Genomic DNA, 13,512 nt, shown 5'->3' with positions numbered 1-13,512 from the left:
ATGGACTGGCCTGCACAGAGTTCTGACCTGAATCCTACAAAACACCTTTGGGATGTTTTGGAACACCGACTTTGTGCCAGGCCTCAATGACCGACATCAATACCTCTCCTCAGGGCAGCAATATGTGAAGAATGGGCCGCCATTCCCCAGGAAATCTTCCAGCACCTGATTGAACATATGCCTGTGAGAGTGGAAGCTGTCATCAAGGCTAAGGGTAGGCCAACACCATATTGAATTCCGGCATTACAGTTGGAGGGCGCCACGAACTTGTAAGTCATTTTCAGGTAGGTGTCCGGATACTGCTGATCACATAGTGTATACTAAGAACAATAAGGGACCCAAGACTGAGCCCTGTGGGACACAATTCTTGATACCTCCCCAGTTAGAGGCAGGCAGGCACTCCGTCTTCAGGCCACAAGTGGCCCATCGGGACCATCCAACCGCCATTTCATCCTCAGTTGAGGATGCGGATAGGAGGGGCGTGTGGTCAGCACACCGCTCTCCCGGTCGTTATGATGGTTTTCTATGACCGGAGCCGCTACTATTTGGTCGAGTAGCTCCTCAATTGGCACCACGAGGCTGAGTGCACCCCGAAAAATGGCAACAGCTCATGGTGGCTGGATGGTCACCCATCCAAGTACTGGACACGCCCGACAGTGCTTAACTTCGGTGATCTCACGGGAACCGGTGTAGCCACTGCGGCAAGGCCGTTGCCCCCCAGTTAGAGGACTCTTCTGATTTTTGCAGACTATAAGTACTGTTAATTTCAACCTTCTGCATTCTTCCAGTTAAGTATGAATTAAACCATTTGTGCAGTGCCCCACTCATACCACAATATTTAAGCTTATCTAGAATAATTTCATGATTCACACAATCAAAAGCCTTCGAGAGATCACAAAATATCTCAATGGGTGATGTCTGATTATTCAATTCATTTAATATTTGATCAGTGAAATCATATATTTGATCAGTGAAATCATACATAGCATTTTCTGTTGAAAACCCTTTCTAAAAACCAAACTGATATTTTATTAGTTCTTCACTTTTACAAATATGTGAGGCTACTCTTGAATACATTAAAGCTGTCAAAAGTGAGATTGGGCAGTAGTTGTTAGCATCAGACCTACCCTCTTTTTATGCAATGGTTTAACAATAGCATGTTTCAGCCTATCTTGAAAAATGCCCTGTTTCCATGAGCTACTACATATGTGGCTCAGAATCCTTCTTATCTGCTGAGAACAAGCTTTTAGTACTCTGTTGGAAATGTCATCAATTCCATGTGAGCTTTTACTTTTGAGTGAATTTATTATTTTCCTAATTTCAGTAGGAGAGATGGTTTGAATGTCAATTTTATCAAATTTGCATAGGTGTTGCCTCTTCCATATACTTCCTGCATTTTACAATGAATAGTTGGATCCTATTTTCTCTACAACACTTAAAAAATGACTATTAAAAATATTTTCTATGCCTGACTTTATATTAATAACTTTTCATTGAGTTTGATAGAAATACAGTCTTCCTGTGTTCTAGGTTGCCCTGTTTCCCTTTTAACAATATTCCAAATTCTTTTAATTTTATTATCAGATGTTCTAATCTCAGACATAATGCATATACTTCTGGACTTCTTAATAGCTTTTCTTAATACAGCGCAGTAGTTTTTACAATGTTTCACTGTTTCTGGATTATTAGAAAGCATAGCTATAAGATACATTTCCTTACAAGATATTTTTATCCCTATAGTAATCCATGGTTTTTAGATGGTTTCTTACAATTATATTCACTGTTTTCTTAGGGAAACTGTTTTGGAATATATCCACACAGGTATCATAAAAATGGTTAAATTTTAAATTAGCATCAGGTTCCATGTACACCTCGTCCCGGTCGAACTGGTACAAGCTTCCCCAAAAATTTTCAATTGTTAAATCATTAAGTGAATGCTCTATTTTGGAGGACTGTATTACTGTGTGGCACTAAGTCATATACTGTATGGAATGAAAACTGAATCTAATCTAGCTGTGCATCATGATCAGACAGACCATTCCTAACAGGAAAAGTTTTTATTTGGTTAAATTTATTTTGGTCTATAAAGACATTATCTGTGTGCTGTTTTCCTGTAACATTCGTGTAGGAAAATCAGTAACTGATGTCAAATCGGTAGAACCAAGTATACTTCAAGGTCAAGCTTTCTATCGGACTCTTCCAGAAAATCTACATTGAAATCCCCACAAACAATAATTTACTTCCCTCTGTCTGACAGACAGCACAACAAAGAATCCACGTTTTTCAAAACTAGCTGAAAATTTCCCAATGTGGACCTATGTTGTTGTTGTTGTTGTTGTGGTCTTCAGTCCTGAGACTGGTTTGATGCAGCTCTCCATGCTACTCTATCCTGTGCAAGCTTCTTCATCTCCCAGTACCTACTGCAACCTACATCCTTCTGAATCTGCTTAGTGTATTCATCTCTTGGTCTCCCTGTACGATTTTTACCCTCCACGCTGTGGACCTATACACGGCTGCAATTATAAAAGTACCATTATTTAGTTTAAGCTCACACATAAATGATTCTATATGTTGCTGTACACAAATCTTTTTAGTTCCCATATTTTTCACACTATGACAGCTTTTTAACACATATGGCAACTCCTCTCTCCATAGTGTCTCTACTTCCATGTGCTGAAAGTTTATATCCCCAACAAAATTCTAACATAAAACAGAAAAAAAACCGCCCATATCTGTATCCACACTCACTCAGAACTTCAGAACAAATAAAAACACACTCAGAACTCCAGAACAAATAAAATCACAGGTAAATGAACCAAATTCCCCCTCCCCCCCCAAAGAAAAACCCTCTTCCTACCACAATAGCACCTCCTCCAAATTCAACCAACCACCTTCAGCTTATACATTTTACCACCTTCAGCCCATACATTTTACCCACAAGTTTCAAAAAACATTGAAATGAACAGTAATATTCCAGCACAACAACAATCGTCAAGATGAGTTTGTACAGTTGATGTGCTGCTCTCCCCCTCCCTCTAACACAGATGACAGGTCCTCAATAACCCTCTACAATACTCGCGCAACATCCCCCCCCCCCCCCCCCCAAATTGAATAATCCTTAAACTCTGTACCATGATTTACAGTGAAATGACAAAAATCCCTTCACCCCAAGAGAAAATCTATAACATGTCAAGTGGACTCCTCTGCAATCTACTCATTTATTAACACAACCACAACCCCTTTAGTACATAAGCCCACCCTCCGAGAAAACACATCACCCCCATAAACAACTGACCCCTGCACTCATGTTCCCACAGGATGGCATCTCTCTCCTTCCCAAACTGAGATTTCTTAATTTCTACAACTATCCCCAGACTCCCCCCCCCCCCCCCAAAAAAAAAAAAACCTCTTACATTTAATAAACTCAGTACCCACCTCATGACAAAACGAATATCAGTGCAACACACATCTATCACTCACACCAGTCTCATACACACAAAACCATATAATATAACAATCATACCAACAGTAGATCAACAACACAATATGTTGGAAGGTCAGCCCAGATTGCTTGAACCACGACCCTCTACTAATTTGTCTCCAAACATTATCCCCATGATGCCTCCCTAGGAATATTAGTTCCTGATAGAGAAAGAGGAACTCCAGTTAACTTTGTGGCGTCGATAGTTCGTATCGACCATGAAACTTAATATCTGTGAACTCTAAGTGCTCTGTCGAGCCTCCACCTTAACTTTACTTTAGTCAGTTCTTTGTTATACTTCACATTCTGTATGGACGCAGTGTCAAGTGTAAAGCTATGAGATATATGGGAATTAAGTTTTCTATATCCAGATTACCGATCCCGTTCCCATAGTGGTTACACCGCAGTTCGTTCAAGTTTCCCGTCTTCCGCGTCAGTTTTTATGCAACAGGTTATATGCACTACACAATGACCACGCCAAACAATTTCTTGTTCGAAGATGTGGAAGCACAACTCCGCTCACCGAGTTTCGTCATTTCTTTGGCAACGGCGTATTCATGATTTTCGATGGTTGACAACTACGCCGTTAGAGCGAACAATGGACTCAGGCTTTGCGTCACCGGATTATGCCCATCCGACAGTGAAATGTGAACTGAACAATATTTCAAATTGTGTCTCTTCTAATCGAGTGTTTCAAGAACAAAGTGATCTCCATTTGAACATGTATTTAGCCACCCACCAGCACGCTACATCAGTTACTGTCGGGCCGTGTGCAACGCCGCCATTACTACAAACCGCGCCGGATCCGTCCCGCACACGTGGCATTCCAGTTGTGTCTAATTTACACGCACAATTGAGTGTTTCGCGTAACATGGACCCCTTACATTTGCCTCAGTGGCCCACCACATGCACCCCAGGCATGTTATGCATCAGATAGTTTCCACGCGGCAGTCATTCTCAACCCCCCCTGCCACCCCTCACTTGCGGGGGTCCCCATTTCCGGTTGCTCAACCGGCTGCCACTCTCACAGCGCCGCCTGTGTCTGCCACGCTGGTCTCTCGCCCTGTTCTGGAAGCGGGTCATCCCATCCACCACTCACCACTCACGGTCCAGTTTCCGGGCTCCCTTCATGTGCCATCCATCCGCCCGTTACCATGGTACCATCCGTGCCTGCCGCGCCGTGTTTTCGTGACACACAGTCAACTATGCCAGCTGCTGCTACTACAGATTCGCTTGCCTGGTTTAAATCTGGGCCTACCACGCTGGCCTCTGACTTAATCTCAGTTCAGTCGCTACCCCCAGGAGACACCGAAGCCACCGTCGTCACCGCCTCCTGGCCGCCGCCCTTATACGAGGACAACCCAACATTGTGGTTCGTGCTCGTCAAGCATCTGCTCGAGTTACATCATGTGTCTGACGACCACTCAAAGTTTCTCTGTCTCATCACACACCTCCACGACTACACTGATTTGATTTGTGACCTGCTCCTTTTGCCGCCGCTTGCACCAAAATACGAGTTTGCAAAGAAGACTATAATGGACTGACTTGCCTGCTCGCCAAAAGAGTTAATAATCAAGATTCTCTATGAGTACCACCTGGGGGAACGCACCCCCTCACAACTCTGGCGCCGCCTTCGATTGCTCGTCAACGAGCATACCATACCTGATGCCACTCTATGGACTGTGTGGTCTGCCAAACTACCTACCGATCTACAGATCCATCTGTTACCACACTCGTTCGAGCCCATTGGCTCCCGCCTACGCATCGCTGACCAGTTGTATTTGCTGCTGAGGTAACATCAGCCAGTTCATTCCACACCGTTCGTCGGCACAGCACTCCAGGATCGCTCACGCACCGGTCTATTTACCAGAACAAATCAATGAGGACAAGCCACCCCTGCCGTCGCAGTCTCCACCTCCTCCTCACCCTTTCTGCTGGTACCACAAAGTGTTTGGCGACGACGCCAAGAAGTGCAGGTTGCCACACCAACACCCAAACGCCAACTGCAGGAACTAAGAGACTCTGGGTCCTGTGTCGAACTTAACAGGCATCCTCTTACATTACACTCCGTTCACTCGAGCACCCAGCCAAGTGGACATCTCTATGTGACTGACATTGCGTCAGGTCTAGCTTTTCTGGCCGACACTGATGCTGACGTTTCGATCATACCTACTTCGACGGCTCCACCCGCTTCTTCACAGACAAAGTCACTTCTATGAGGTGTCAATGCGTCGACGTAACCTACCTCAGGCTCAGTTAAGGTTACAGTGACCCCCATCTCCTTGCCGACATCGATGAACCGATCCTCGGTATGGATTTTTTGTCTCATTACGAACTGTCTCTGAATATCGTACAGGGTTCAGTGCCCCACTATCCTAGGAAAACTCACATACCGTGCACCCGCACCTATGTCCAATGCTCTGTTTCCACTGCAATATACAATATCAAACGCGAGTGCTCTGCCCTTGCGGGGAACATTGTGACCTATGTTACCGACCTATTGTCAGAATATGACTCGGCAACGCTACTCCGCCAGGACAACAAGAAGCTGAAACAACGCATCACATCCACTTACAAAAAAATGGTTCAAATGGCTCTGAGCACTATGGGTCTTAACTTCTGAGGCCATCAGTCCCATAAAACTTAGAACTACTTAAACCTAATTAACCTAAGGACATCACACACATCCATGCCCGAGCAGGATTCGAACCTGCGACCACAGCGGTCATCCACTTACAGCAAGCTCGTCGCGACTCATACCTTGCTTCTGCAACTGCAGTCCATGGCACCGCCACCTAAACCAGATTGCTCGACCAAGCCAAGCCCGAACTCTCACCAGGTTAGTCCACAAACTTTACTTGCGTGTGACGTTCCAACACCCTGTCCCGCTCGCCTCATCCAGTGCCGTGTGTTTAAACAGTGCTGCTAATGACAGTCGTGCACGTGTTGCGACCACGCCCACCTCTTGGACAGCTACCACGTGTGTTGATAAACATTCCCCCTCTCTCACTCACCGGCCTCATGACCCAGCGACCATTGTGGCCCCGCGTGTGATGCCAGCGCTGCTCTCACCCGTGCCGTTTGTCTAGTGAAAAGTTAGCCACGGACAGTCGCCGCCCCTTCCCATTCATTCGGCTCTGCACACGCACCCATCCCTTCCAAACAAGTGCACACCGTGCTCCTGTAAGAGACATGTGACTTTCATGCTACCTTTCCCCCCTTGCGCTAATGGCTATGCCTCGCCACGCACTACATCCAAAGACTTGGCGCCAGTATGTTAACCAATCTCATGTGCAGTTCTCAGTTTCTTCTGTCACTGATGGAATGACACACAAGATAGTAACCACTGCCGGCCCTCCTATTAGCCATAAGGTCCAACACCTCAACCCTATCAAGTTGCAGGTGGCCCGGCAGCAGATTAATGAACTTTTGGCAGCAGGTGTTCTGCAACCTTCAGACAGCAACTGGTCTCCACCAATCCACCTCACCCCCAAACATGATGGATTTTTTTGAATGTGCGGCGATTACAGCCACTTAACGCTCGTACCGTCATGGACAATTACCCAGTGCCGACCATCAATGACTTCACTCATATGTTATCTAGCGCCACAATTTTCAGTGTTATTGACTGTAAACGCACCTACCACCAGATTCCCGTGGCACCAGAAGACATTCCTAAGACGGCTATTATCACACCGCTCGGTGTATTCCAATACCACTTCATGGTGTTCAGCCTAAAGAATGCGGTGCAAACGTGGCAACATTTCCTTGACTCTATCTTGTGACAGTTTGACTTTTGCTTTGCTTATCTGGACGACATTCTCGTTTTCAGCAGCTCAGTGGAGGAACATAAAAATCATCTGTCTACGGTCCTCCAGACCTGGAACTCCAACGGTGTCGAGGTCAACAAAGGCAAGTTTCAGTTGCGCCAGGCGTCAGTCTCCTTCCTACGTTACACTGTCTCCGCTGACGGAATACAGCCTCCGAAATCTCGTGTGCAGGCTTTCACGTCTCTGCTGCCCCCGGCTACTTATAAAGAGCTACGCCGCTTCCTCGGCACCATCAATTACTGTCATCACCATCTGCCTTCCACTGCTGCTGTTCAGGCACCCCTGATGGACGCGCTATCAGGCAAACAAACTTCCGGTATCAAACCCGTCTCTCGGACTGCTCCGATGCTAGAGACCTTCAAGGCTCTGAAGACTTCTTTTGGTCATGCTGTGACACTCGCCCACCCCGACCCCTCAGTCGAGTTATTCGTCACTATGGACGCCAGCGACATTGCGGTGGGGGCAGTGTTGCAACAACGCAAGGACAACATTGTTTCTCCCCTTCATTTCTGCTCCAAGAAACTATCTACGGCTCAGAGAAAATATTCTGCATTCGATAGAGAGCTCCTTGCTGTTGTCCTCACTGATCACAGACCACTGGTAGAAGCATTCTGCAACCCATCTGAGGAACCACCCCCTCGACATTACCGCCACTTTGACCTGGTTTCTCAATTCACAACCGACATCTGTTCCATCAAGGGTGCAGATAACGTCGCTGCAGATTTTTTCTCGTGGATCAGTGCTGTTTCCCGCTTCGGTGATCTTTCCGATCTGGTCTCTGTCCAACATAAGCACGCATTTTCAACAAACGCGTTTGCACCCGCCCATCAGTCACTCACCGCCCGAGACTTATGTTTCCGCCGCACTCTACGACTGCTCCCACATCATGTTGCATGATGATGCAGTTAGGCAGCCTCTTCAACCTCCTTATCTTGGCCCCTACAAGGTCCTGTGGCGGGAAGACATGACTTTTGATATCATGATTAAAGACCGCACACAGACAGTTTCTCTGCATCGCCTGAAACCGGCTTTCGTCGACCCTGATGGTCTCCCACCTCCGCAGTCGAACTCTGCAGACGATCCATCCTTGATCGAGAACAAAGATGTGCTCCCATCAACCTCACCACACACCTCTTCTGCCGCAGACTGTTCGCCACCGTTCTCTAGTTTCCCAACCTCATCCCGTTTCACCCTGCACAGGTTTCGCACCCTCACCTCCAATGTCGGAGACACACACACCTACCATCAGTTTGTCCTGCAGCATGTCGCCACACCGAGTGAACAATGTTTCTATAGTGACATTCGACGACCGAGTGCTCATTTTTTTGACAGATACCAAGGTCCCGCCATTGGACGGTCCCTTACACGTCAACATTGCACACAACCTCACACACCCACACGAGTGTGACTGAGCATTTCTACGCGTTTTCATTTCTACAGACGGCTCGATCCACTTAAGAGCCACACACGCCTTCACCACGTCGTCGACCGTCCCACCCGCTTACTCCGGGCTGGCCGCCGTCTCATCTGGCCACAGTGGCTGACTGACTACGAAGTGGACCTGCCTCTCAGCGCTCTGCCTGCACAACCCACCTCGTTTGAAATGGAAGTACCTGTGGTGTGCCTGCCTATGCGTACGATTTCCACCGATGATGCCCACATGCCATCACCCTCGGACATCTGTAGTACTCCGTACTGTGAACTGTAAGTGCTCTGTCGAGCCTCCATCTTAACTTTACTTTAGTCAGTTCTTTGTTATGCTTCATTCTGTACGGATGCAGTGTCAAGTATATATGAGCTACAACATATATGGGACTTAAGTTTTCTATATCCCGATTACCGATCCCATTCCCATAACTTCATGAACACACCACATTGGTGGTACCTAACATACTTGGCAATCAGCAAAACAGCTGTAAAAACTTTATGACAGCTGCCACTAATGACTGATTATTAAATTTCACAATCAGATCCATACACAGAAATGAACAAGAAACACACAAAATTAAATTATACAAACAAATAAATTTCAAATAGTAAACTAAAAACCTAAAAACAAATTGGTACCCAATATCTACTGAAATTAAAATGACTAACTGCCAAATCAACACAGACCTCCAAAATCATGGTGTGCTACATCGAAAAACTCCAATATGGCACTAATATTACTCACAAACGAATTAGAAAAATGAACTTCCAACACTAGAGCATGGCACAGTTTCCTTCAAAACACCCTCTAGAAACATGATCCACATTAAACACACTGCACCTCAATGATACCACGAAACACAACACAGTTATGCCACGGATCAAAGCTGACTGGTGGAATCGCAGTTATTGGCTGAGATGGCAGCAGTGTTTACTTCTGCCTATTAGTATATAATTTGACTTATTCCACATCCCAAAAGCTCTCCATGACAGTAGTTTTGGAATACAATATGTGCATGAATGAATGAATGTAGTTAAGCCTTAATCTCGGTCTACAATTTTTACCTCAACACACTGCCATTCAGAGTAGGCTGCCCATTTTCTTTTTTTTTGCATGATTCTATTATTTGTGATACAGTCAATTGTCATACTTTTGTGAACAACTCAGAAATATCACCTTATGTTAGCACACAGAGGTCCAGCAGAACAAAAAGCAAGGAATTTTGATCTCGAAGAAGATTCTGTACTTCAGCATGCCTACATTTCCTTTACGACTAACTGAAAACCTAAAAAATCATTTGCAAAATTAGCTAACGAGAACAAGGCATTACTATGGACTGCATAAGTAAAGCGTTTCCACAGCATGTTAGCATTTTTAGTACGGGCTGCTGGGAACAGAGAGGAGTGAACCTCGTTCACTCATATGATGCTGCGGACAGAAGAACTCTGATCTCCCCAATACAGTAGACATAATTAATCTGTGTATTGCACTCTTATGCAAGCAAAAAGTGAAAAAAAACTGAAGTAATAAAAATTTAATTGTTACGCATAAGTGAAACAAATTGAAATATCCTTAGTGAAATGTTCAGTAACGAGACTCACTGCTGAAAATTATGTGCTAGTGAAATGAAACAGACAATTCAATGATGGTTGCCACAAAGCTACAATACACAGTATTGTTTGGCAGATAATATTGGCACAATTCTGAAATACTGACCCAAAGTCATCCAAATTATGCTGATTCCTTCGTCACCCAGCAATTTCCAACGTACATGTCATGCAATAATTTGTATTTTTAGAAACATTTCAATGATACGAATGCTCATTTAAACATGGTAAATACAAGCATCAATTGGTAACTGTAAGATCATTCAGTAAGGTTCTTGAGAAAATAAGACATAACTGTTTTGGAATTTGTAAGATAACCAGGAAGATTTAAAATGGGATAAACACTCAAAAAATATGCACAGAGTAAATTGAATGATGGTACCATTAATTATGTTGACCAAATTCTTTCTTGACACAAATATACACGCAACAGAGTAACATAATACACACAATACATTCATTCTTATGGCACAGAAAACAGCTGGAGTTGAATATGAATCATCTACTCACCACACTACCACGAAGTAAACCACTGCAAACAGGAAACGTGTTCTTTAACCAGTTGCCTCATCACTTCAAGGTGATAAAACATAATTCCTAAATATGTTTACTTGCTGAAGGTCTCAACTATATCATAAATGCATGTCATAAAGAACAGACACCATGTATGTATATAATTAAGGCGAGATGGCCAATAATCTCTTCAGTGCAGATGCACGCCAGGTTCGTACTCTTATGGGAATTGGTGAAATGCTACAGTAATGGGGATAATGGGCAAGGAGCACTACATTGGTCATGTGTGGATAAGTTGAGAACTAGAGTCTAACAAGAGGCATGCTACAGTGGTCTGTGCAATTGCGATGACCACCGTGTCTGGATGGCTTAGTGGTCAGAGCATGTACCTAGTGACCGGGACACCTAGGTTTGAATCCTGGTTTGGCACAAATTTTCAACTTATTCCATTGATTTAAATCGATGCTCACTCGGAAACAATGTCTGTAATTCCTTTATGTCGTAATTCGTAGGCTAATGCCTGCTGAATCAAAATGTTGTCTGTTTTTTTGGACATCATTTGGAAATGTCCAAAAGAACAGACACCACATATATACAATTAAGGAGAGAGCGCCCAATGATCTCTTCCATGTGGATGCAAACCTGGCACGAACTCTTGTGGGAATCAGCAAAATGCCACGAACACTGAGCAAAGGGTACTACATTAGTAGTGTGTGGAGATGCTGAGAAGTTGGGCTTGATGGGAGGCGTGCTAGGGTGCTCTGTGCAATTGCGATGACCACTGTGTTCACATGAATAAGTGGTTAGAGCATCTGTTTAGTAAGCAGGAGATCCAGGTTCGAGTCCCGTTCTGACACAAACTTTCAACCTTCTCCATTAATTTAAATCAATACCTACTCACAGCCAACTCTATTTCTGCTCTGCGTCTGTGTTATAACTGCTGACTTGTGAACAATTAAAGGGAGGCTGCAAATAGTAACATATAAAAAGTTGTGTATCATGTGATTATTACGCGAAAACGTGAGTATACAACTGGTGTAACCTATCACTTTTTCTTTCTTTCCCGGTGCAAGTTGCATTCGTGAATGATGAATGACGAAATTCAGTTTTATTTCTTTCTTGATTTTTATCACTTTCTACATTATCAACGAGGGGAATATAAAACTTGTTAACATACATTGTGAAAGACAAGTCGCTTTCAGTGTGCCACTGATATTCACGTTTATATCAAAGAAATGGAACAATTCCATAATACACTCCATAACTACTTCTGACAGTAATATACACCGAAAAACTTGTCCATCGATCAACGCGAAATCGTCATACTATTTGTACAACACAGTTTATGTACGTTATATGTTTCAAAGAACTGTTATGTTTGAAAAAAAATTATTATTTTATAATTGTTTCATACCACTTTCGCTGCGCGCGGCATAATAACAACACTTCCATACACTACAAAACAAACAATGACGTTTCCCGCCGCCGAACAACAACAAACCAAAGGGCAAAGTAAATAGAATACGCTGCATACCATACATGGATCTTTGTGGATTTTTTTTAATCATAGAAAAAAAGTTGAAAGAATGGTGATTTTTTTTAGGGTTAATGATGCATTAGCAATAATTATTTTACTGCTATTGGAAAATTTGAATTTACACGCCCATTGTTATTATATGACCCGTTCAGCATCTTAATTAATCCTGATTGTTATCTATGTGTATTTGTGGGAAGATGGTTGTAAGACGAAATAGCTTGAAATCAATAAATAACAGCTCCCTAATTTGCCAGGTCTATGGGCACCTGTGGTCGAATTTCTTCATTTTCGATAGCTACCGCTATTGGCTAGATTGTAAACAACAGAACATATAATTGTCAGATGAGTGTGGTGTCTTGGGTTGAAGTTTTGTCTAGAAATTTGTCATCAAGGAGAGATTAAATGTTGAAAGAATGACGTGAATATATCGTTTCAATATTCCCTTTGATGTATATTGTTCATAATTTGGTTATTGAAAGTACAACTACATTAGTAGCAAATATAGTGCGAAACTGGAAAAATATTGTTTTAAAATATGCACGATAGTACGCTCCCCCACATACTGATTGCATTATGACTGTGGATTAAACAGCTGTTTCATAGATGCACAAAATTTGCTGTATGCGGATGCTTTTTAGCAATTTGAAAAGGCGTACAGTTCAGCTTATCTCCATGTTTCGTAGTTTGATGGTCGTTTTCGTACTGTAGCGCAGCACGTATTGTTCTGGTGTCTTTTGATCGCCTATGTGCAGGAATAGGGCAACAAAGTCATTGAAATACCTTGTCTCCAGGAACAAGAAACTAAACTACACCCGAACAGGCCGTGAAGGCCCAACGGTCCTGACCGGGCGCCGTGTCATCCTCAGCCACAGGCGTCAGTGAGTGTGGGTATGGAAGGGCGTATGATCAGCACACCACTCACTCTCCCTGCTGTATGTCAGTTTACGAGACGGGAGCCGCTACGTCTAAATGAAGTAGCATCTCAGTTTGCGTAACAAGGGCTGAGTGCACCCCGCTTCCCAACAGCGCTCGGCAGACCGAATAGTCACCCATCCAAGTGCGAGCCCAAACTGACAGCGCTTAACTTCGGTGATCTTACGGGTACCGGTGTTATC

At 43.9% G+C, this 13,512-nt stretch overlaps 1 protein-coding gene and 1 pseudogene across 2 annotated transcripts in view; both read right to left on the bottom strand.

Annotated features, from left to right (window-relative positions):
* LOC126210353 (X-ray repair cross-complementing protein 5) overlaps positions 1 to 12,393 on the bottom strand; it is a 167,742-nt gene extending 155,349 nt beyond the window's left edge. For both annotated transcript variants that reach the window (XM_049939567.1, XM_049939568.1), the window contains exon 1: positions 12,275 to 12,393. In XM_049939567.1, coding sequence (XP_049795524.1) covers positions 12,275 to 12,295 — 21 coding nt within the window. In that variant the 5' untranslated portion in view covers positions 12,296 to 12,393. The remainder of the gene's footprint in view (positions 1 to 12,274) is intronic.
* Positions 599 to 715, bottom strand: LOC126210942 (5S ribosomal RNA; annotated as a pseudogene).
* Positions 12,394 to 13,512: the final 1,119 nt, after the last annotated feature.

Source organism: Schistocerca nitens, chromosome 10 (genome assembly GCF_023898315.1).
Source record: "Schistocerca nitens isolate TAMUIC-IGC-003100 chromosome 10, iqSchNite1.1, whole genome shotgun sequence".
Taxonomy (NCBI): domain Eukaryota; kingdom Metazoa; phylum Arthropoda; class Insecta; order Orthoptera; family Acrididae; genus Schistocerca; species Schistocerca nitens.
This window is presented reverse-complemented; position numbering and strand designations above follow the sequence as displayed.